General features: G+C 38.8%; 6 protein-coding genes across 10 annotated transcripts; 3 read left to right on the top strand and 3 right to left on the bottom strand.

Moving 5' to 3' along the window:
- Nucleotides 1-514: 514 nt before the first annotated feature.
- Nucleotides 515-2,173, bottom strand: LOC655178 (olfactory receptor 20). Its single transcript, XM_961697.2, has 5 exons — nt 1,998-2,173; nt 1,362-1,944; nt 1,079-1,280; nt 876-1,031; nt 515-826 (listed from the first exon to the last, which is right to left on the bottom strand). Exons 1-5 carry the CDS (start codon nt 2,161-2,163, stop codon nt 773-775), a joined length of 1,161 nt encoding a protein of 386 aa, XP_966790.1. The 5' UTR covers nt 2,164-2,173; the 3' UTR covers nt 515-772.
- A 1,088-nt stretch (nt 2,174-3,261) lies between these two features.
- LOC135266837 (organic cation transporter protein-like) lies at nt 3,262-9,488 on the bottom strand. 4 transcript variants are annotated; one of them, XM_064358163.1, is made up of 4 exons: nt 9,330-9,431; nt 7,341-7,455; nt 7,077-7,290; nt 3,262-4,534 (listed from the first exon to the last, which is right to left on the bottom strand). In XM_064358163.1, coding segments are annotated over exons 2-4 (1,461 nt in total). In that variant the 5' UTR covers nt 7,342-7,455; nt 9,330-9,431; the 3' UTR covers nt 3,262-3,288. The 4 variants fall into 4 exon arrangements, with proteins under 4 accessions (XP_064214233.1, XP_064214230.1, XP_064214231.1 ...); XM_064358160.1 differs by lacking the exon at nt 7,341-7,455 and having other exon boundaries at nt 9,330-9,488; XM_064358161.1 differs by lacking the exon at nt 7,341-7,455 and having other exon boundaries at nt 7,077-7,284; nt 9,330-9,488.
- A 293-nt stretch (nt 9,489-9,781) lies between these two features.
- On the top strand, nt 9,782-12,802 carry Non3 (Novel nucleolar protein 3). Its single transcript, XM_961528.4, has 3 exons — nt 9,782-9,936; nt 9,992-10,623; nt 12,370-12,802. The coding sequence occupies exons 1-3, from the start codon at nt 9,914-9,916 to the stop codon at nt 12,666-12,668; spliced, it is 954 nt and encodes a 317-aa protein (XP_966621.2). The 5' UTR covers nt 9,782-9,913; the 3' UTR covers nt 12,669-12,802.
- A 63-nt stretch (nt 12,803-12,865) lies between these two features.
- Scm (Sex comb on midleg) lies at nt 12,866-18,560 on the top strand. Its single transcript, XM_064358159.1, has 5 exons — nt 12,866-13,761; nt 15,613-16,076; nt 16,126-16,420; nt 16,469-16,713; nt 17,962-18,560. Exons 1-5 carry the CDS (start codon nt 13,086-13,088, stop codon nt 18,094-18,096), a joined length of 1,815 nt encoding a protein of 604 aa, XP_064214229.1. The 5' UTR covers nt 12,866-13,085; the 3' UTR covers nt 18,097-18,560.
- Nucleotides 18,514-19,011, bottom strand: LOC135266745 (ubiquinol-cytochrome c reductase complex assembly factor 1-like). Its single transcript, XM_064357984.1, has 2 exons — nt 18,619-19,011; nt 18,514-18,519 (listed from the first exon to the last, which is right to left on the bottom strand). The coding sequence occupies exons 1-2, from the start codon at nt 19,009-19,011 to the stop codon at nt 18,514-18,516; spliced, it is 399 nt and encodes a 132-aa protein (XP_064214054.1).
- A 136-nt stretch (nt 19,012-19,147) lies between these two features.
- On the top strand, nt 19,148-23,517 carry LOC654853 (uncharacterized protein). 2 transcript variants are annotated; one of them, XM_961269.4, is made up of 5 exons: nt 19,148-19,517; nt 19,757-19,928; nt 19,976-20,119; nt 20,176-20,526; nt 22,107-23,517. In XM_961269.4, exons 1-5 carry the CDS (start codon nt 19,210-19,212, stop codon nt 23,472-23,474), a joined length of 2,343 nt encoding a protein of 780 aa, XP_966362.4. In that variant the 5' UTR covers nt 19,148-19,209; the 3' UTR covers nt 23,475-23,517. The 2 variants fall into 2 exon arrangements, with proteins under 2 accessions (XP_966362.4, XP_008198885.2); XM_008200663.3 differs by having other exon boundaries at nt 19,432-19,517; nt 19,638-19,928.
- Nucleotides 23,518-23,945: the final 428 nt, after the last annotated feature.

Here is a 23,945-nt window from a genome sequence, read left to right as displayed (position 1 = left end):
GGCGACGAGGTTGTAGAGAATTAAATTTTCTACAAAAAAGTCCGCGACACCATATTTCTATCTTCAACGGTTTGGCTATAAATTAATTTTCCAATACTTGACCACCGGCAAAATGGAGGAAATCCATCGCTTGAGCGTCTTTGAATGGCTTTGGGGCCTAAATGGTTGAAGATAGAGATATGGTCTTGCGGACTTTTTTAAAGGAAATTTAATTCTCTACAACTTTCCTCTGAACACTTTTCTTCTATCTGTAACCGTATTCGCAGCGTTTTGAAAAATATGAGGCAGAGTGCAAATTGGTAAAACTTTGAAATTTTTTTAAACATAGTTTAAGATATAATTTTTGCACTATTTTTATCTCCGATTATTGAGAATTTAATGCTCTATCTGCCTGTATTTTTTTTATTCGCCTTGTGTTAACCGTTATTTAATTACAACAATTTTTATAAATTTATTGCTCTGAAAATGACGGTAATGGAACAACAGCGCCTCTGGTGACAATAACGGAACTATCGAGGACGGGAACGTTTTATTTGTACGTTTCGTTTTAGATATCCTTAGTATAGAGGAAATAATTCAATAAAATTTCTGTTAAATGATTTTTGACACAAATACGCAGCCCACTATGCAAATTAATATGTCAACTGAAAATAAATAATTCGGCCACAGTTTCGTATATTGAAACTTTTCTAGGTGCAATAATTCAAGCGGACTGCTTACACATACAGGGTGACTCTATCAAGACGTCCATAACCGACTTGATCCACATTTATTACGGTTTTAATTTCAAAAGTAGAGTGAAATATGAATAAGCCGAGTACAAAACCTGAAAAAATAAATTACAAAAAAAAAACTGAGTTAATGTCAATATTTACGCCAAGAAACGTGGCCAAAGACATGACTTTGACGCCACAAGCCCTCAAAGTGAGTGGTTTTTGGCTTCGTAATAAAATCAGTAAAACATATCTCTGAACTATGACCGATTTTTTGTACCACAAGAACGTATAAACAGCATCGGCAATAGCCAAGCTCTGAAACAACAATTTTAAAAGCAAAATTTCAAAAAAAAAAATCTAACCTCGTCCAAAATTTTTTGCCCGTAGTAACACACGACAAAAAGCATCCCCAGCCACCCCAACAAATGCATAAAAAACCGAAAAGCTTCCACGTAATCATCAGTCGTGGAAATTTCAAATCCCAAAACGCTTATAATAAATCCGGTCCAAGTGATGTGCAAAAGCATCATTTGGTTGAACGCCAAATCGGTTCGAATACCATAACTAAAATAATATGGATGGATTTAGAGCACGACGAGCGCAGCGCGGAGTGCCTTAATAGAGTAAAAATAAATCGTACTTAACTCCAAAATGGCGGTGTGATATTTGACACAGAACTTCATCTTGTGCTCCAAAATCTCCAAATCGTTGACTTGGGACAAGTCCAAAATAATTTTTCTGAGACATTGCAACTGCACCGTGATGTGTATTAAAACCCCACAGATGAGTGTTGTGACAACAATGACAACACTCGTGCCCAAAATGCAGACAAGGATTTCGTACAAGGCGACCAGCTCAGCGAGTGGCGAATAATCAAACTTGAACGGGAACAGAAACCGGACCACAAGTCCGCACGGAATCCCGTATCTGGTCATGTGAACGGACTTGCTTTCGTGGCACTTTTTGTAGCCCAGAATGGGCAATAGCCCATAACACAAGTTGCCCACAATCCCATAAACTATAAACAATTTCGTGTAAAATTTAACCGATTTGTCGGTCTCAGTGATGACTGCTTTCGAGCTGAAAGTTTCAAAAAGGGCCAAGTCGGCTATCAAAGCCCTGATTTTGTGCTTCCGGTTGATGAAACAAACCGAGACGTAGATAACAGCAAAGAGGGCACTTAGTGCGACGAAATTTTCGTTAACACTTGTGAACGAAATACTTTCTTCTGAAAAATTTTTACAACAGTTTTTTTTTTTTGATTGGAGTTTGGCGGCTTACCGTAAAATTGTGACACCAAATCTGCTAAAATCGGAAAAGTGGTGATTGTGATGATTACGGAGACGTAGTATTGTTGGATGGTGGTGCAAAAAGTGGTTTTTTCAGGCAACATGTTCAGATAAGTGAAGGATTTGACGAAAAATTGCAGGTAAGTCTCGTCCATCATGTCTAGTTGACATGGTTTTGACTGGTTTTGCATTTATATAAGGAATAAAGCTCGTTAAAAAATCATCAATGGAGTTTTCTTACTTGCTTGTTCAATTATTTACAAGGAAAAGAACAAAACTGTAATAAAAGTGTCTCATGAAAGCGCAAATTTCAGCTTCGAACTTTGAATGATCGTTAATTTATTAAGGTCAGAATTTGTATTTTTAAACAGAAGAATAATTTTAATAAAGTCGTTGCAAATTTAAATTTGAAATAAATTTAAAAATGTACCAAAAACCCTTTACTCAATATCAATATCCCTTAACTTTTTTTATTATTTTTTATTTTCACAATTACGGCTAAACTATTCGAAAAAGTGGAACTATTTTGATCCACTTCTATGCAAAATGATCCGGGGAATCCATTGGCATCGAGAAAATTGCCAAATTCCCAATAGTTTTTTAGTTATGAATTTTTTAATATTTTACCAAATTTTGCATTTGTCTCCAATTTGCTCGAAAACTATTAGTCGGAGAACAATAATTTTTTTTGAAAAAGATAGATAATTTAAAGAGCTTTCCAACGATAATACACTTCATGGGGTTATCTCTGATAGTTCCGGAGCTATTGCTTGACAAAAGTTCCGGGTACCCAAAATCGACAAAAATTGCGACGAAAATTGAAAAAATCAAACATAAAAAAATCGAATATATGGACTTTTTGTGGACTTTTAACAACTTTTGTGGGTTGTTAAGACATGTAGAAGTCCATAAAAATTTACTGGAGTGAGTTTAAAAATTTTTTTTTTTCATCTCTTTGAAGGTAAGTAACTCAGGAAATTTTAGCAAAAAAATTGAAAATTTTAAATCTTGTAAAAAGTTGGTATAATACAGAAAATGAGCCGCTGAATTGAATGGAACAAACCGCATTGCTCTACGACTTTTAGTTTTTGAGTTATGAATTTTTTTTTGGTGAATACAATTTTCCACTATAAAATGGCTACCATAATTTTAGGCAAAATATTTAAAAAAATTAATTTTTGTGTCAAAATTTATATTTTTAAACAAAAAAAAATGAAAGACTGAAAATTTAAATCTGAAAAATAAAACCAAAAATGTACTGAAAACCCTTTATTTCCACTTTCCTACTCAACCACCTTTTTCCTCCCCAAAGCCTCCGCCTCCTCCACCGTATCCGGCAGCTTGCAGCCCACAGTCTCCGGCAACTTGAAACACAACAGGGCCCCAATCAGCGGTGCCAGCCCGAAAACAAGCGGCGGCAGCCACTCCCTCACCAAGACCAGCCCCGCAACAAAGGGCGCCGCCATCGAGCCCACTCTTGCAAACATCGAACTCGTCCCAACCCCCGCATTCCTGACAACAGTGGGGAACAGCTCCCCCGAGTACAAATAGACCGTTGGGAAGGAAATCGCCAATGCAAACATATCAACCGAACTGAGCACCGTCCTGACCCAAGTGGGCTCAGGCGGAATGCCTCCGATCAAAAGACACGACAGCCCCGACAGGACGTTGGAGAAGACAAGCGTGTACTTGCGCCCCCATGCCGACACCGCCCACAGCGAGAAAAACGTGCTTGGGATTTGCATAACTGCCGACAACGCGATGTTGACGAAGATGTTGCCCCCCAGCTGGCCGATGTACTGCGCCCCCCCGAAGAAGCACAGCCCGCAGGCGAACCAGTTGTACCCGATGCAGGCGGTGTACGTGCGCATGGTGGGGGTGCGGACCAGGTCCAGGATGTCCCCGCTGTGGGCGCCCCCTTGGAGCTGGCGCCGCTCCATGTAGGTGTCCACGTTGGCCGGGATGGGGGCTGTGGGGCGCTTGTTGCGTCTCGCGGCCAATTGCAGCACTTCGATGGCGTCGCTTTTGCGCCCCACTGCGAGCAGCCATCTTGGGGACTCGGGCAGCAGCCAGTAGTAGGACAGCAGGAGGATCCCGGGGACGCAGATGGCTATGTGGAAGTGGTGCCAATCCCGCAGGAAGTAGGCGAACAACGGCAAGGTCAATAATCCCATATTGAAGGGGATTTGGTACAAGATCCCAAGCGTTGTGCGCCATTTCATGCCGACTATCTCCATGACTAGGACAAAACTCATCACCATGGTGCCCCCAGTGGCTAGGGCTGCAATGAAGCGCAGAACGAGGAAGAGGGGGAACCAAGGGGAGACGGCAGCCCCCATGCCGCACAACACTTGGAGAAAGACGGCACAGATGAGGGGGCTGCGGCGACCGAGGCGGTCGGATAAGTACCCGAAAAGCATGTTTCCGAAGAGGATGCCTAGCATGGTTAAAGTTTGGGCCAGGTTGGCGAGGTAAGCACGGTTGCAGACCAGGTCCCATTCGGTGATGATGGTTTCAGTGAATACGGACCTGGAATTTCGAAAAATTGATATATTATGTAAAATGAGCCGTAGAATTTAATCGAACAAACCGCATTGCTCTACGACTTTTAGTTTTTTTTTTATGAATTTTTTTAGTGAAAAACTTGGATCGCCTCTGTAGCCGGAACCGTTGCCCGGAGCGGCTCCTGGTTTGGTCGAAGAAATAGATAAAATTAAGCGCTATCAGATGGTTTTTTGTTTGTTGCTCTAAGTCTTACAGTTTTTGAGAAAAACGCAAAAAAAGGTTTCCATTTTCACTTTTTTTCAATTTTCAACCGCTAATTACGGCGAAACTATTAGAGTTATCGAGAAACGGAAAAATGGAGGACAACCGGAATAAAAAACTCTACAAAATGGCATAGGACTCAAGGCGATATTTCGCAAAAAATTTTTTAATTTTCAAACGCCGATTACGGCCAAACTAAAAGAGTTAGGAGAAAACGCTTTTTTAGATCGGAAAGAGCACATCAAAATCTATAAGATAGAATCGGTTTTATTTGATTTAGAGACACTTTAAAAATTGACCGATTTTAAGGGGGGGTGTTAACTTTTTTTAATTTTTTTAATTTTCTCATTTCTGGCTAAACTATTCGAAAAAGTGGAACTATTTTGATCCAATCCAATGCAAAATGATCCGGGGAATCGATTGGCATCGAGAAAATTGCCAAATTCCCAATAGTTTTTTAGTTATGAATTTTTAAAAATTTTCCCAATTTTTGCAATTGTCTCCAATTTGCTCGAAAACTATTAGTCGGAGAACAATAATTTTTTTTGAAAAAGATAGATAATTCAAAGAGCTTTCCAACGATAATACACTTCATGGGGTTATCTCTGATAGTTCCGGAGCTATTGCTCGACAAATGTTCCGGGTACACAAAATCGACAAAAACTGCGACGAAAATTGAAAAAATCAAACATCAAAAAATCAAACATGTGGACTTTTTGTGGACTTTTAACAACATTTGTGGGTTGTTAAGACATGTAGAAGTCCATAAAAATTTACTGGAGTGAGTTTAAAAAATTTTTTTTTTCATCTCTTTGAAGGTAAGTAAGTGTATTACTCAGGAAATTTTAGCAAAAAAATTGAAAATTTTAAATTTCGTGAAAAGTTGGTATAATACAGAAAATGAGCCGCTGAATCCAATGGAACAAACCGCATTGCTCTACGACTTTTAGTTTTCGAGTTATGAATTTTTTTAATGAATAAAATTTTTCACCATGGCTACCCTAAATTTAGGCAAAAATTTTTAAATTTTTTATTCTTGTGAAAAATTGATATATTATGTAAAATGAGCCGTAGAATTCAACCGAACAAACCGCATTGCTCTACGACTTTTAGTTTTTTTTTTATGAATTTTTTTAGTGAAAAACTTTAATCGCCTCTGTAGCCGGAACCGTTGCCCGGAGCGGCTCCGGGTTTGGTCGAAAAAATAGATAAAATTAAGCGCTATCAGATGTTTTTTTGTTCGTTGCTCTAAGTCTTACAGTTTCCGAGAAAAACGCAAAAAAAGGTTTCCATTTTCACTTTTTTTCAATTTTCAACCGCCAATTACGGCGAAACTATTAGAGTTATCGAGAAACGGAAAAATGGAGGACAACCGGAATAAAAAACTCTACAAAATGGCATAGGACTCAAGGCGATATCTCGCAAAAAAATTTTCAATTTTCAAACGCCGATTACGGCCAAACTAAAAGAGCTAGGAGAAAATGCTTTTTTAGATTGGAAAGAGCACATCAAAATCTATAGGATAGAATCGGTTTTATTTGATTTAGAGACACTTTAAAAATTGACCGATTTTAAGGGGGGGGTGTTAACTTTTTTTTAATTTTTTTTATTTTCTCATTTTTGGCTAAACTATTCGAAAAAGTGGAACTATTTTGATCCAATCCTATGCAAAATGATCCGGGGAATCGATTGGCATCGAGAAAATTGCCAAATTCCCAATAGTTTTTTAGTTATGAATTTTTTAAAATTTTACCAACTTTTGCATTTATCAGCAATTTGCTCGAAAACTATTAATCGGAGAACAATATTTTTTTTTGAAAAAAATAGATAATTTAAATAGCTTTCCAACGATAATACACTTTATGGGGTTATCTCTAATAGTTTCGGAGCTATTGCTCGAGAAATGTTCCGGGTACCCAAAATCGACAAAAACTGCGACGAAAATTGAAAAAATGAAACATCAAAAAATCGAACATATGGACTTTTTGTGGACTTTTAACAACTTTTGTGGGTTGTTAAGACATGTAGAAGTCCATAAAAATTTACTGGAGTGAGTTAAAAAAAATTTTTTTTTTCACCTCCTTGAAGGTAAGTTTTATTTCTCAGGAAATTTTAGCAAAAAATAACAAATTTTTAAATCTCATGAAAAGTTGGTATAATACAGAAAATGAGCCGCTGAATTCAATGGAACAAACCGCATTGCTCTACGACTTTTAGTTTTCGAGTTATGAATTTTTTTATCCAGAGGAAGACTTAGTTCAACAGAGAAATCAAAAACTGCGCCCCTTTGCTGTGGTGCACTTACCGATCGAAATTGTGTCCGGTGCAATTAGCGCCACATTGCGCCGTTCGGTTATCAGTGCAAGTAAATGAGACTGGAGGAGCAATAAAAACAATACTGAGCTGGAGCCAGGCTACTGGGAGTTTGACGAAGGAGATGATAACACACATGAAAATGTGCCAACGGCCGAGGGAGCCGATGCTGCGCTGGATTATGTCCTCGTTGGAGTCGTCTTTCACTGCAATTTTGGAAAAACTGTGTCTCGCAAGCGACTTGCTTGTTACTTACTGTTGGAAGGAAGGCAATTGTGTCTATTCAAGGCGCACAAGGGACATCTTCCGCCACCAAAAAGCTCACAAAGATACTGATCTGATTTTACAAGTATCACCTATTCTTTGTTGTGCTGTGACGTAAGACGAGGCCGCAGACGGAAGAGTAATTGCGAATAAAATAAGCTATTACTTTATTTAGACACGTGGTTAAAATGGAAGAATTACGGCCCACTTAGCTTTTGCCGAATTTCATTGAAATGAGCGATTTGCGGTCGCTTATATAACTTGCGAACATGGAAAACTCAACAGTTTCCATTTAAAGAATGATAAAGGGGAAATTTATGAGTGTGTTCTGATGGTTTGAAATTTGTAGTATTTCCATTGTTATTTTATTTTTTCTTGGTACGTTTGTTACTAGCTGCTTCCAGCGAAAATAAACTGTTTGATGTTTGTTGTAACTCGAATATTCATGTAAATATTTCCTTTCCCGTATCAATAAATCAGCAGCGGAGATGTCGAGATGGGTGACATTGAAAAGGCGAGTTATAAATTCATAAAAGAAATGCCTCTACTTATTAAATTAAATTTTTAAAACCAGAAAAAATTACTAGAGAGGCAGCGTAAGAAATGTACAACCAACACAGTTAGTCCTTTTTTTTTAAATAATTTTAAACACGGATATCTAAGGATATGAAAGGACGTACAAATAAAACGTCCCCGTCCTCGATAGTTCAGTTAATGTCGCTAGAGGCGCACTTGTTCCATTACCAAGTTTTCAGAGCAATAATTTTATAAAAATAGTTGTAATTAAATAACGGTTAACACAAGGCGAATAAAAAAAATACAGGCAGATAGAGCATTAAATTCTCAATAATCGGAGATAAAAATAGTGCAAAAATTATATCTTAAACTATGTTTAAAAAAATTTCAAAGTTTTACCAATTTGCACTCTGCCTCATATTTTTCAAAACGCTGCGAATACGGTTACAGATAGAAGAAAAGTGTTCAGAGGAAAGTTGTAGAGAATTAAATTTCCTTTAAAAAAGTCCGCAAGACCATATCTCTATCTTTAACCATTTAGGCCCCAAAGCCATTCAAAGACGCTCAAGCGATGGATTTCCTCCATTTTGCCGGTGGTCAAGTATTGGAAAATTAATTTATAGCCAAACCGTTGAAGATAGAAATATGGTGTCGCGGACTTTTTTGTAGAAAATTTAATTCTCTACAACCTCGCGCCTTTCATTTTTTTGTATCTTCAACCGTATTCGCTGCGTTTGCAAAAAGAACGCACTAATTCTAAGCGATAATTTTTTTGGGCACCGTCGCTTATTTATCAAAACGCTGCGAATACGGTTCAAGATACAAAAAAATTAAAGGTACGACGTTGTAGAGAATTAAATTTGCTACAAAAAAGTCCGCGACACCATATTTCTGTCTTCAACGGTTTGGGTATAAATTCACTTTCCCATACTTGACCACCGACAAAATGGCGGAAATCCGTCGCTTGAGCATCTTTGAACGTCTTCAAAACCTAAACCGTTAAAGATAAAGATATTGTCTTGCTGACTTTTTTAATGGAAATTTAATTCTCTACAACTTTCTTTTGAACATTTTTCTTGTATCTTTAACCGTATTCGCAGCGTTTTGAAAAATACGGGACGAAGCACAAATTTTAAATTCAAAATAATTTTTTTCTCATATTTCTCATGAAAATTTTAGTCGTCAGTTTTTCTAAGTCTGTTGAGAATGCAAAGCTTAACATTTCTGCATTTTTTTCCAAGTAATTAGTGCACTGCTTGAATTTAATTAATTTTTTTTTGGTTTTTTGAAACGTTAGGCAATCAACATTACGCATGTTCACATTTGATGAAACATTTCTGAGATTTCAATGACAATTGACGATTACTGAAAAGTACTATTTTACGGACGATTTCAGAAACAAAACTCTAAAGTTTTTGGTAAAAAATGTTACGTTAAACATATTTATGAGTGATTTTTTTATTACCTTCAATAAATTGATCAATTTCCTGTGTATTTTCTAACTCTTTGCTCTCGTCCATTGTAACACAAAAGATCCAAAATTGCCAAGTTTTATTAAACTCAATGTCACAGCACGTTTATCTATTTTAAATAGCCATTAGTAATGGATTTTAAAACAATTCTTTGTTAGGTACAGTTATTTATTTTTCAAAAATCCCTTAATTAGGTAATAAATCTGAGGCTAAAGATAAAACCAGTTGCAAAAAACTGTAATTATTTACGGAACGGCTTAAGTTTTTAACGATTAAACTTTGGCGCCTTTAACCCCAGACACACCAACCTAAACTTCGCGGTTGCAAATTTTAAAATAAATAGCGTTTTAGGCCCCACTTTAAAACCGAATTAAATCCGCTTTATTTTCCGGTTTGGTTTCTATCGTTTGGCGCAGTTTCATGTGAATATTTGGCCGTTTTGTTGCAAAATTCGTCAAAAACGTTGGTTTTGCCCCGTGAGGTTGGTACGGTTGGAGCAGGGTTAGTTTTCATTCCAACACGTGTGGACAAGTTTACACTGAAAAAACCGTGAAAATAAGCGCAAAAACTAGTGAAAATGGTTGTAATCCAGCGTGTGGTGTAAGTAGAAGCCCCCTTTGCCCCGATTTCCGCTCACGCGGGCCCCAATTTGCAGTAAGGCGACCACACGTAAAGGCAAAAAGGTGCTCCTGAAGAAAGAGCCGCAAGTGGTTGAGGGCCCCAAGAAGGCGCTCTTTTTCCAGGGCAGGCGCTCGTCGGAGAAACTGCGCCGTTTGGCGAAAGATCTGTACGATTTGAAGAAGCCGGAGGCGCAAATGCTCAACAAGAAAAATGATATAACGATTTTTGAAAATGCCACTCCTGTGGAGGCGTTCTGTAAGAAATATGAGTCGTCTCTGTTCGTTATGAGTTCACATAGTAAAAAAAGGCCGGACAATCTAGTCATTGGTAGGATGTTTAATTATAGTCTGCTGGATATGGTGGAGCTGCATGTGGAGGCTGCTGAGTTCATGAAAGACTTTGCCTGCTCGAAAATAGCGCTCGGGACGAAGCCCTGTCTCGTGTTCAACGGGCCGGCGTGGGAAGAGACTGAAGTGTTGAAACATCTCAAGAGTTTGTTCATTGATATGTTTCACAGGGAGGAGGTTAATTCAGTCAGGTTGCAAGGGTTGGAGCACACTATTAGCTTTACTGCTACGCCAGAAGGGAAGATTTTGATTAGGTCGTACAAAGTTATGATGAAGAAGTCGGGGTGTCGGGTGCCGCGGGTGGAACTTGAAGAAATGGGTGAGCTTCGTGAAAATAAGTCAAGTTGCTTGTTTTTCTAAACAATTACAAAACTACGAAGGACTATAAGTTAGGAGACGAAACGAGATAAAAAATCGCACCCAAAGATGTAGTACGGCAGTGGAAAAATGAGGGCGCCTCAAATCGTGTGTCAAATCGTTTTAAATTAATTTAAATTCAACCAGTTGACTAATTACTTGGAAAAAAATACAGAAATGTTGAGCTTTGCATTCTCAACACACTGAGAAAAACTGACGACTAAAATTTTCATGAGAAACATGAGAAAAAAATTATTTAAAATTAAAAATTTGCACTTCGACTCGTATTTTTCAAAACGCTGCGAATACGGTTAAAGATACAAGAAAAATGTTCAGAAGAAAGTTGTAGAGAATTAAATTTGCTTTAAAAAAGTCAGCGAGACCGTATCTTTATCTTCAACGGTTTAGGCCCTAAAGACACTCAAGCGACAGATTTCCTTAAATTTTTCGGTGGTTAAGTTTTGGGAAGTGGATTTATACCCAAACCGTTGAAGATAAAAATATGGTGTCGCGGACTTTTTTGTAGCAAATTTAATTCTCTACAACGTCGTTTTTTACAATTTTTTGTATCTTCAACCGTATTCGCAGCGTTTTGATAAATAGGCGACGGTGTCCAAAAAATTATCGCTTAGAATTATTGCGTTTTTTTTGCAAACGCAGCGAATACGGTTGAAGATGCAAAAAATTGAAAGACACGATGTTGTAGAGAATTAAATTTTCTACAAAAAAGTCCGCGACACGATATGTCTATCTCCAACGGTTTAGTTATAAATAAATTTTCCAATACTTGACCATCGGCAAAATGACGGAAATCCGACACTTGAGCGCCTTTGAATGACTTTGGGGCCTAAATGGTTGGAGATAGAGATATGGTCTTGGGGACTTTTTTAAAGGAAATTTAATTCTCTACAACTTTCCTCTGAACATTTTTCTTGTATCTGTAACCGTATTCGCAGCGTTTTGAAAAATATGGGGCAGAGTGCAAATCGGTAAAACTTTGAAATTTTTTAAAATATAGTTTAAGATATAATTTTTTCACTATTTTTATCTCATATTATTAAGAATTTGATTCTCTATCTGCCTGTATTTTTTATTTGCCTTGTGCTAACCGTTATTTAATTACAATTTTTATAAATTTATTGCTCTGAAAACAGACGGTAATAGAACAACTGCGCCTCTGGCGGCATTAATCGAACTATCGAGGACGGGGACGTTTTATTTGTACGTCGTTTTTTACGAGATTTTTTAGGATTGCTAGAAATATTTTATTTAAGCTTTGAACGTTTTCAGATAAAAAAATTCACAATCAGTCACATCTCAGTATCGGTCAATTTTTTTTGTATATCTTATTATTTTAAACACATATTAAAAAAATATATTGAATTTTCTAATTTTGTTGAGCCAAAAAACCTCAATTCTCGTCAAAGCTGTGGTTAAAGTTTTTATTTTGATTTAATAATACAGTTAAATTTAATACATACAGTTTTGCACCAAAAAAATGACAATTTTACAATTTTTTTATTTGTAATTGTACAATAAATAATCTCCCTAATAAACATTAAACATCGTATTTTTTTCTGGCAAAATCTCCAAGTGAACATATTGAAAGAAATATAAAGAAATAAACTTGACGATTTTTTTTCTTTATAAATTTTTTGAGTGTTTTCTTTTTTTTTGAATTTTAGAAATTATCAAATATTTTTTGCAGGTCCCAGAATAGACCTCAGCCTTCGCCGAAGCAAACTCCCCAGCGAAGACCTAATGAAAGAAGCCTTGCGCAAACCTAAAGAACTCAAAGTGAGCAAAAAGAAGAACATTAGTGTTGACGGCTTGGGCACAACCCACGGACGCATCCACGTCGGTAAACAAGAAATCAACAAAATCCAAACCCGCAAAATGAAGGGCTTGAAAAAAACCACCGACGAAAAGAAACTCAAACGAGCAGCAAAGAGAACAACTGACAATAACAATGTAAATAATAAAGTCAAAAAGCAAAAGCTTGGATAACGCGTCGGTGCAATCTTGTTGATGATTATTGTGTATAAATGGTTAAATTGTCTAGTTCTAAGGCTAGTTTTACGTGTATTTTTTATTTAATGACTATTTCAATAAACTTTTTTTATAAAAAAAAAAGGGAAAAATTGTGCGTTGTAGCGAAAATCCCCTAGAACACAGTCTAGTGATTTTGGGTTTCCATGTTGGTGTAATATACACAAACATAACGCGTTGTTGACATTTCGACGTCGTTGACATTGTGATGTATTTTTCCGTTTAATCCCGGTTTTGCGTCACTACCCCACTGCAGGCGCCCCCAGTGGTCTTTCCGATGTAATCGGTGCCGTAGCCCGTGCGACAGTTCTCCCCCGCCATGCCCCCAGCGCCCGCCTGATTTTGGAGGTAAACTGATGTTTTTGAAATCGTGCGATGTCGAGTAACCCCAACCCGACGCCGGGCAAGGTGCGGGGCCCCGGCCGGCCCCCCAAGAAGATCATCTCGTGCACGTGGTGCAACGAGAGCAAGCTGCCCCTCAAGTACGTGCTGCCGACCACCAACGGCAAGAAGGAGTTCTGCTCGGAGACATGTCTCGCCGAGTTCCGCAAGGCCTACATCAAGGGGGCCTGCCTCCAGTGCGACAACGTGGTCCGGGGCGCCAACAGCCCCTCGAAGGACTTCTGCTCGACGTACTGCATGAACAAGTACCAGAAGAAGGCCGAGTTGCAGAATCGGGTGGCTGCGGTCGCCCCCACGACGCCGCTCGAGGCCTCGCCGGGCCCCTTCCAGTACGAGACGTATCAGCCGTTCGACTGGGACGAGTATCTCAAAGAGACGAACTCGGTGGCGGCGCCCGCGAGCTGCTTCAAGCAGGCGGTGACGCCGCCACATAACGAGTTCAAAGTGTCGATGAAGTTGGAGGCGTTGGATCCCAGGAATGTCACCTCCACGTGCATTGCCACGGTGATCACGGTCCTGGGATCCAGGCTCAGGTTGAGGCTGGATGGGAGTGATAATAAGAATGATTTTTGGAGACTGGTTGACTCGAAGGAGATTAATCCCGTGGGGCATTGTGAGAAGTCAGGGGGGATGCTACAGCCCCCATTGGGTAAGGAAAAAATTAACAAAACCAAAATACAATGTTTTGAGTCTGAAATAATGTTTTAGAGACAATTTATTTTTTGTTATTTATAAATTTGCAGTTTATTTGCTTATTAATAAAATTATGTGGTAATAATTCTACTTAGAACTATAAGTTAGGAGACGAAACGAGATACAAAATCGCACCCAAAGATGTAGTACCGCAGTGTAAAAATGAGGGCGCTTTCAGCGTTGTGTCAAATCGTTTTAAATTAATTTAAATTCAACCAGTTGACTAATTACTTGGAAAAAAAATACAGAAATATTGAACTTTGCATTCTTAACAGACTGAGAAAAACTGACGACTAAAATTTTCATGAGAAACATGAGAAAAAAATTATTTAAAATTAAAAATTTGCACTTCGACTCGTATTTTTCAAAACGCTGCGAATACGGTTAAAGATACAAGAAAAATGTTCAGAAGAAAGTTGTAGAGAATTAAATTTCCTTTAAAAAAGTCAGCGAAACCGTATCTTTATCTTCAATAGTTTAGGCCCTAAAAACGTTCAAGCGACAGATTTCCTTAAATTTTTCGGTGGTTGAGTATTGGGAAGTGGATTTATACCCAAACCGTTGAAGATAGAAATATGGTGTCGCGGACTTTTTTGTAGCAAATTTAATTCTCTACAACGTCGTACCTTTCACTTTTTTGTATCTTTAAAAGTTTTCGCAGCGTTTTGATAAATAGGCGACGGTGCCCAAAAATTATCACTTAGAATTATTGCGTTCTTTTTGCAAACGCAGCGAATACGGTTGAAGATACAAAAAATTGAAAGACACGAGGTTGTAGAGAATTAAATTTTCTACAAAAAAGTCCGCGACACGATATGTCTATCTCCAACGGTTTAGTTATAAATAAATTTTCCAATACTTGACCATCGGCAAAATGACGGAAATCCGACACTTGAGCGCCTTTGAATGACTTTGGGGCCTAAATGGTTGGAGGTAGACATATGGTCTTGGGGACTTTTTTAAAGGAAATTTAATTCTCTACAACTTTCCTCTGAACATTTTTCTTGTATCTGTAACCGTATTCGCAGCGTTTTGAAAAATATGGGGCAGTGTGCAAATCGGTAAAACTTTGAAATTTTTTAAAATATAGTTTAAGATATAATTTTTTCACTATTTTTATCTCATATTATTAAGAATTTGATTCTCTATCTGCCTGTATTTTTTATTTGCCTTGTGCTAACCGTTATTTAATTACAATTTTTATAAATTTATTGCTCTGAAAACAGACGGTAATGGAACAAGTGCGCTTCTGGCGACATTAATGGGGACGTTTTATTTGTACATCGTATTTTAAATTAAACTAGTTATTGATTTGTGAACATTGTTTTAATAATTAATTCCTAGTAAAGTGTCTCAAATTTGAATAAATATATCGTACGTTTCGTGGAAGTATTTAAAGCGATAAAAACTGTTGTTTTGTTCGGTGGGATATTGATTGAAGTGTAAAACAAATGAATAATAAATCAAGTAAAGGGAGTGCTTTTAATCACTTGTCGAACAAACTTTAATTAGAGAGAAGTAAATAATAGAGAATACTAATGACTGTTCTAAGCCTTGTAGCTGTTATCTAATGAATAAGTGATACTATAAGGAACGCAACACTGTTAAAATACAAGAAAGTTTACCTTTTTTCACTTCAGAAAAAAACAAACAAACAAATTTAAACACTTTGACATGAGGATTTCAATTTTTGCTTTCTCAGTGAAAACAATGTGATAAATTATACAAATATGTAATAATTAATAAGTTTCTCAATTTCAAGTCTCTTGTCTCTTGCAAAAACTGTATGAGGACAAAAAAATTTCAGGTTTTCGCATGAACGCGAGTTCGTGGCCGATGTTCCTCACGAAAACGCTCAACGGTGCCCTAATGGCCCCCGCCAACATATTCCAAAAAGAGCCCCCAAGTCCCAAATGCAACCTATTCCAAGTTGGGCAAAAACTCGAAGCTGTTGATAAGAAAAACCCCCAATTGATATGTTGTGCTACAGTCGGTGCAGTAAAAAACGAACAGATTCATGTTACGTTCGACGGCTGGAGAGGTGCTTTCGACTATTGGTGCCGTTACGACAGCAGAGACATTTTTCCGGTCGGATGGTGCGCCAAATCGGGGCATCCGATGCAGCCCCCGGGACAGAAAAACAGCACCGGACATGCCAGATATAAGTTTAAGCCGGCTTTGACAGCCCCCATACCGCCGATTTCGTCCACGGTGGCGGAGTCGCCCGAAGCGGACACTTCGGCGCCCCCGCCGCCCCCAATCACCATTCAGGTAAAATGGGGAAAAAATGAATTTTTGTGAATTTATTGGTGGTCTCTAGGTGCGGAAAAGCTGCATGGGGGGCCCCCTGATCGACGCCACCCAGCTGCCGCTGACAATCGAAGAAACGACACCAAAAGCCCTAGCCAAGAGCCTCATCGGCAAAATTTTAGTCGCTTCACACAAATCTGAGACGATTCTAGCCCGACTGGGGGCGTTACGAGGCGAAGAAATGGTCATCACCCACCAAAGCACCACCTACACCATAAAATTACCCCAATTATCGAAAGCTACCGACTTGGAAAACGTCTTCACAGCGCTGGCGTCGGCATTGGGGTGTTGCCATAACCTTTTCTGTAATATACTAACTTACAACAAGAACAAAAATCGATTTTTTTTTGTAGCATTAGACGGTATGAAGAAAGAATGTTCCTCGTGTGATGTTAAACCGTCACCACCGAAACGCAAACCGCCCCCAGAGCAAGAAGCAGCCACTTCGACAACCCCCGGCGATACTTCGGCCTCCGAATCGCCACTCGCTAGTCTCAATAAAATCCCCACACAGGAGTGGGGGATTGAAGAAGTGATACAGTTTATCGAGTCGGCGGATTCGTGTCTAGGAGTCCACGCCGACTTGTTCCGCAAACATGTACGTTGGTTGTCAAATTGTTTCATAATTACTTGGAAAAAAATGCGGAAATGTTGAGCTTTGCATTCTCAACAGACTGGAAAAAACTGAGAACTAAAATTTTCATGAGAAACATGAGAAAAAAATTATTTAAGATTTAAAATTTACGCTTCGGCCCGTATTTTTCAAAACGCTGCGAATACGGTTAAAGATACAAGAAAAATGTTTAAAAGAAAGTTGTAGAGAATTAAATTTCCTGTAAAAAAGTCAGCGAGACCGTATCTTTATCTTGAACGGTTTAGGCCCCAAAGACGCTCAAGCGACGGATTTGCTTAAATTTTTCGGTGGTTAAGTATTGTGAAGTGAATTTATAGCCAAACCGTTGGAGTTGGAAATATGGTGTCGCGGACTTTTTTGTAGCAAATTTAATTCTCTACAACGTCGTACCTTACAATTTTTTGTATCTTGAACCGTATTCGCAGCGTTTTGATAAATAGGCGACGGTGTCCAAAAAATTGTCGCTTAGAATTATTGCATTTTTTTGCAAACGCAGGGAATACGGTTGAAGATACAAAATAATGAAAGAGACGAGGTTGTAGAGAATTAAATTTGCTACAAAAAAGTCCGCGACGCGATATGTCTATCTCCAACGGTTTAGGTGTAAATTAAGTTTCCGATACTTGACCACCGGCAAAATGAAGGAAATCCGACAGTTGAGCGTCTTTGAATGACTTTGGGGCCTAAATGGTTGAAGATAGGGATATGGTCTCGCGGACTTTTTTAAAGGAAATTTAATTCTCTACAACTTTCCTATAAACATTTTTCTTGTATCTGTAACCGTATTCGCAGCGTTTTGAAAAATATGGGACAGAGTGCAAATTGGTAAAACTTTGAAATTTTTTTAAATATAGTTCAAGATATAATTTTTGCACTATTTTTATCTCCGATTATTGAGAATTTGATGCTCTATCTGCCTGTATTTTTTTATTCGGTTTGTGCTAACCGTTATTTAATTACAACAATTTTTATAAATTTATTGCACTGAAAACAGACGGTAATGGAACAAGTGCGCCTCTGGCGACATTAACGGAACTATCGGGGACGGGGACGTTTTATTTGTACGAATTTAATTATTTAATTTATTTTTTGTTTGTGCTTCTCAAAGATTCTTTAGCTGTATATCTTGATTTTAGAAAAATAAGAGAATTTCGAATGTTAAGCGTTCTGTAGAATGATTGACAGTCGTTAGTTAATTGGGAATTGTTGCAGGAAATCGACGGAAAGGCGCTGCTGCTTCTCAATTCGGACATGATGATGAAGTACATGGGTCTGAAGCTAGGACCGGCACTGAAAATATGTAATTTGGTCTCGCGGCTTAAGGGCAGAAGGTACAATTCGCTTTAAGGAAGAAAAGAAAGTCTATTTTTCCGTACTTGGATGCATAAATTGTGTCATTGTTATGTACCTCCCTTAGAGTTATATATTTTTTATTATCAGAAAACATTTTTTTCCTAATGTTTGTGATACGTTCAAGTCTCGTTTATCGGCAATACAATTGTATCGTAAATTGTAGGTTTAGCGACTCGATTCTCCGTTCGTTTATTCCAAATTGCGCATTTTCCAGTATTTCGTTAGGAGCTTTTTTGTAGAAATAAATAAAAGTATTTAATTTTCTTACCATTTTGATTTCATTTTGAAAAAATGAAACGTGCATTTAGCTTAGCTCTTTTATAGACGACGCAGTGGATGTTTGGCATGGGGACACTGCTGTTTGTTTCAAGCATTTTTACCGATTAGTTTAAGTGTTGAGATTGTTTAAATTTAATTCTGTAACAGTGAGTTAATAAAGAGGAATATCAAACAATTAACCAGTCCTAGTGCTTTATTCCACTCTCAAAAAAACAGCAGTATTAACAACCAACGAACCAACATCACAATATACTTCGGTTGCAGTGTGAAAGTGTTAAAGGGCTCTGGCTTGCCCTTAACATACAACTTAATTTTCTTCACCAGTTTCAACAAAGTACGCAAATAATTGTCACTGATCTCTCGCGTGTGGTAAAACTTCGTCCACAAAATACCCGCCAGGACCGCATCATCACCATGTAGGGCTTCATCATAGTCTAGCAAAGTCTGACGTACCCCCTTAAACAACTCATCCACATCTACATTCGCAAAATCGGGATTTTCCGATTTTAAGACGACAAGTCGTTGAGACACGTCGCTTTTTAACACTTCCACCATTTGCTCCCTCAAGACAGCCCCCTTGTGCCCCTCAGCACTCGCCCGAGCTGCGTACATCCACAAGCACAGCTCCATTATCACAAAGCGAGTCTGGAAACTGTCCTCAAGGTTCAATTCGTCAAAAAACGATTCATAATTTATGCCCCCCAACAACTCTCTGTATAAAACAAAACCTGCAACTTTACAACGCTAAACACATTTTTGATGTTGAAGTAACAAAGCCAACACACCGCTGAATTAATAAGTGACAGGGGCCTCAACGGCCTGCGTTCAATGCTAACTCTCGCGTTCAAAAGGGGCAATTTGAAGGCGATTCCCTTCGGCGCCCCTTTTTTCCGCTGGGTGGCGAAGCCCTGGACCCCACGCAAACCACCCCTTCGAATCGCCAAGTGGAGCAAAACGGGCGTTGCCATTTTATCTAAACACCGATATTTTATCGAAAATCGCGATAAAATATCGGTACTTGAAAAAAGTGAGGTTAGGTCGACTCTATCGCCATCTCTTGGCCAGTGGGAGTCCGGAAGAGCACAAGATCTGGCAAAAATCGCCCGAGAATACGCAAAAACAGCCCCATTTCTCACGTGAGTTGTTAAAATAGCTACCTTGAGATTATTTCAAAGACTTGGCCCCCAAATCATTTGGGGCGAGCGGAGCGTTGAAGGGTAATTCAAGGGAGAGACTGTCACTATTTTGACCTTTAGAGTGGGCCCCAAAACACAACGGGGCATGGAAGGGGGCAGTTGAGGACGGGTTTGCGGTCAGGGGGCTGGGCTTGGTGCGGGTGGAGGAACAATTATATACTCAGACTTTGTTTTATCAGAATGACAGGAAGGTGTAAGAGCAAAACGAGGAAGCCGCTGGAGACAGCTCTGGGGAAGGCCCCCAAAGACAGCGAGAGAGCGGCCGACTTGGCGCACTTGCGCAAGCCGATCGAGACAAGTGTGTTTGGGTTGAAGCAAGTCCTGTCTTTGCTTCAAACCGCCACGTCTGAAGTAATTTTGTTGTTTGTTTGGGGAGGAAAATTACGTAAATCTTTCAGGTCAGGGAATATATAACGTACGAGTGCGACGTCCTGTACGAATGTCGAACGTGTCGGAGTATTTTTCGGAGTTTGGCTAATTTTATTCTGCACAAGAGGGAATACTGTCGCGAAAAATTCTCACTAGATGGTCACCACAACCAGGTATTTGAACAATAACACAATTTGGCTTTTCAAGTTTATAATTTATACATTCACAGGGTGGCGGTTTTGTTGTTGCTGAAGACAGTCAAACGTTGCCGCCGCCGCCGCCGCCACCGCCAAATGAAAATTCCAGTAGATGTGCTACACCCGAAGAGAAAGACCCGAAAAAGACTATTTTACCAATCATTGATAAACTTCTAAAGAGACAAAAAATCAGGCTTTTGGCTAAAGATACACTCAGTGAAGACTTGTCAAAAGATGAGAATTCAGATGATGACGTTATTTTCGTTTCGGAGGAAAATAACGTCATTTTGCAGAAAATCGATACTTCAGAAGCTGCCGTTTTCCAGACTGTTGTTAAAGAAGGGGTGAAGACGGAGGAAAACGAGGGATTGATTAAATCAGAGGTGGGTTGGTTTGAATTCGGCGCCAAGTCACTTGATTGTCACTTGTTTTTTTAAGTATTTGGAAGATGGCGCCTGGATTTGCTTGACATTTGTCATATTTTTGGAAATTATTTTTAAAATTTTCGGGTATCCGGAACATTTATCGAGCAATAGCACCGTAACTATTAGAGATAACCCCATGTAGTGTATTATCGTTGGAAAGCTCTCTAAATTATCTATCTTTTTCAAAAAAAATTATTGTTCTCCGACTAATAGTTTTCGAGCAAATTGGAGACAAATGCAAAAATTGGTAAAATTTTAAAAAATTCATAACTAAAAAACTATGGGGAATTTGGCAATTTTCTCGATGCCAATCGATTCCCCGGATCATTTTGCATAGGAATGGATCAAAATAGTTCCACTTTTTCGAATAGTTTAGCCAAAAATGAGAAAATAAAAAAAATTAAAAAAAAGTTAACACCCCCCCCCTTAAAATCGGTCAATTTTTAAAGTGTCTCTAAATCAAATAAAACCGATTCTATCTTATAGATTTTGATGTGCTCTTTCCAATCTAAAAAAGCATTTTCTCCTAGCTCTTTTAGTTTGGCCGTAATCGGCGTTTGAAAATTGAAAAATTTTTTGCGAGATACCGCCTTGAGTCCTATGCCATTTTGTAGAGTTTTTTATTCCGGTTGTCCTCCATTTTTCCGTTTCTCGATAACTCTAATAGTTTCGCCGTAATTGGCGGTTGAAAATTGAAAAAAAGTGAAAATGGAAACCTTTTTTTGCGTTTTTCTCGGAAACTGTAAGACTTAGAGCAACGAACAAAAAAACATCTGATAGCGCTTAATTTTATCTATTTTTTCGACCAAACCCGGAGCCGCTCCGGGCAACGGTTCCGGCTACAGAGGCGATCAAAGTTTTTCACTAAAAAAATTCATAAAAAAAAACTAAAAGTCGTAGAGCAATGCGGTTTGTTCCATTGAATTCAGCGGCTCAGTTTCTGTATTATACCAACTTTTCACGAGATTTAAAATTTTCAATTTTTTTGCTAAAATTTCCTGAGTAATACACACTTACCTTCAAAGAGGTGAAAAAATATTTTTTTTTAAACTCACTCCAGTAAATTTTTATGGACTTCTACATATCTTAACAACCCACAAAAGTTGTTAAAAGTCCACAAAAAGTCATATGTTCGATTTTTTGATGTTTGATTTCTTCAATTTTCGTCGCAGTTTTTGTCGATTTTGGGTACCCGGAACTTTTGTCAAGCAATAGCTCCGGAACTATCAGAGATAACCCCATGAAGTGTATTATCGTTGGAAAGCTCTTTAAATTATCTATCTTTTTCAAAAAAAATTATTGTTCTCCGACTAATAGTTTTCGAACAAATTGGAGACAAATGCAAAAATTGGTAAAATTTTAAAAAATTCATAACTAAAAAACTATTGGGAATTTGTTAATTTTCTCGATGCCAATCGATTCCCCGGATCATTTTGCATAGGAATGGATCAAAATAGTTCCACTTTTTCGAATAGTTTAACCGTAATTGAGAAAATAAAAAAAACACTCCATAATAATGATGCGGATTTGTGTTCCAGGTGATGGAAATCCACGGCATTTTGGAGAACAACGAAGCCGTAATGGACAGCACCGGCAAAGTGTGCACCTTCGAAACCTCCAAACCCAAGCAGGAGCTCGTCTGCACCGAATGCAACTTCACCTTCTCCACCGAGAAAACCCTCACCCACCACATCAAGTACAAGCACAACCAAACCTGCATCGTCTACCCTTGTCCCGACTGCAGCGAGACGCTCTCGAACGCCTGGAGCGTCTACCGCCACTTGTACAACGTCCACCGGCGCACATCGGCCCAGATCCGGCGCATGCGCGACTTGATCCACTCCAGCCGCGTCCGCAAGTCGCAAAAACCCCCACCGAAGACCCCGCCCGAAGAAGAGAAACAACAGCGCAGCGAAAGCGAGGAAAACCAATGGATGAACAATTTCGAGCGCGACAAGGACTTGCAAATGTGCGGCGGCTGTGGAAAGCGGTTCGAACGCAAAGCCGCCTTGCATTCGCACTCGCAAATGTGCACCAAGAGAATCGCGCTGTGCAACAGCCTTAAGAAAGGCAAGGCGGGGCCAAGTGACAAGAGGGCTGAGAAGGGCGGAGCTAGGGGTGTACAAGGGGCGGCGAAGCGCAAACCGGCGCTGGTCTCGACCTACAAGCGCACAAGCGAAGCTAAAGCGCCAGTAGGCGAGGTTTTGACCATTTCGGACGATTCGAGCGAAGTTCCAGAAACTTTGAACAAGAAGCGCCTCAAGTGGGATTTTGACCCGAAACTGGCCGACATTTCGGACGAATACAAGACGTATCTGAACGACGAAACCGACCATTGTTTCCTGGCCAAGGCGCAAATTTACATGGATAAAGCCGGGCTTAAGTGCATCCCTTGCGGGAGCAGTTTTGTGTCAGTCTATCTCTTGCTGAGGCACATGTCTGTGCATTTCTCCTGGTTTAGGTTCCAATGTAGCAAGTGTTCGTTCATGTCGTTTCATAAATACGACTGTACTACGCATGCTAGCAACCAGCACAGTGTTCCCAATGCGATGATGGAGAGTACAGTGTTGCCAATTCCCAAGTGGAAGGTTTTGTGTTCGTCGCATGATTTCGAGCAAGTTGTGGAGGAAATGCCTCCACAGTTGGAGAAGTGTGAGAAGAGTGAGGCGATTGTTTTGGAGGATGATGAGATGCCGGTGCTTTTATTGGACGATGGGAAGAAGGAGGAGCAGGAGGAGGAGAAGGCGGGGCCTTCGAAAGGTTTGGAAAATAGTCGGCCGGTCCGAAATCGGACGAAAAGTGTGAAGACGGTGCAAGACGATTTTATTTATGATTTGAACAATGTTTTGAAACTTAACGATCATTCCATTAAGAATAGAAGAATGAAAAAGAATCTAAATAAGTAAGTTGCATGTGTATACCTAAAGGAAAATAAAGTGTTATTTACAATTGTCGTTTATTTTTTTAATTATAATAAAAAACATATGGATTTTTTGTGGACTAAAAACAACTTTTGTGGGTTGTTAAGACATGTAGAAGTCCATAAAAATTTACTGGAGTGAGTTTAAAAAAAATTTTTTTTTCACCTCTTTGAAGGTAAGTATTACTCAGGAAATTTTAGCAAAAAAATTGAAAATTTTAAATCTCGTGAAAAGTTGGTATAATACAGAAAATGAGCCGCTGAATTCAATGGAACAAACCGCATTGCTCTACGACTTTTAGTTTTCGAGTTATGAATTTTTTTAATGAATAAAATTTTTCACTATGACAAATGGCTACCCTAAATTTAGGCAAAAATTTTTAAATTTTTAATTGTTGTGAAAAATTGATATATTATGTAAAATGAGCCGTAGAATTCAACCGAACAAACCGCATTG

Source organism: Tribolium castaneum, chromosome 7 (genome assembly GCF_031307605.1).
Source record: "Tribolium castaneum strain GA2 chromosome 7, icTriCast1.1, whole genome shotgun sequence".
NCBI lineage: Eukaryota > Metazoa > Arthropoda > Insecta > Coleoptera > Tenebrionidae > Tribolium > Tribolium castaneum.
Note: the sequence above shows the minus strand (reverse complement) of the source record. Positions and strands in the feature narration are given on the sequence as shown.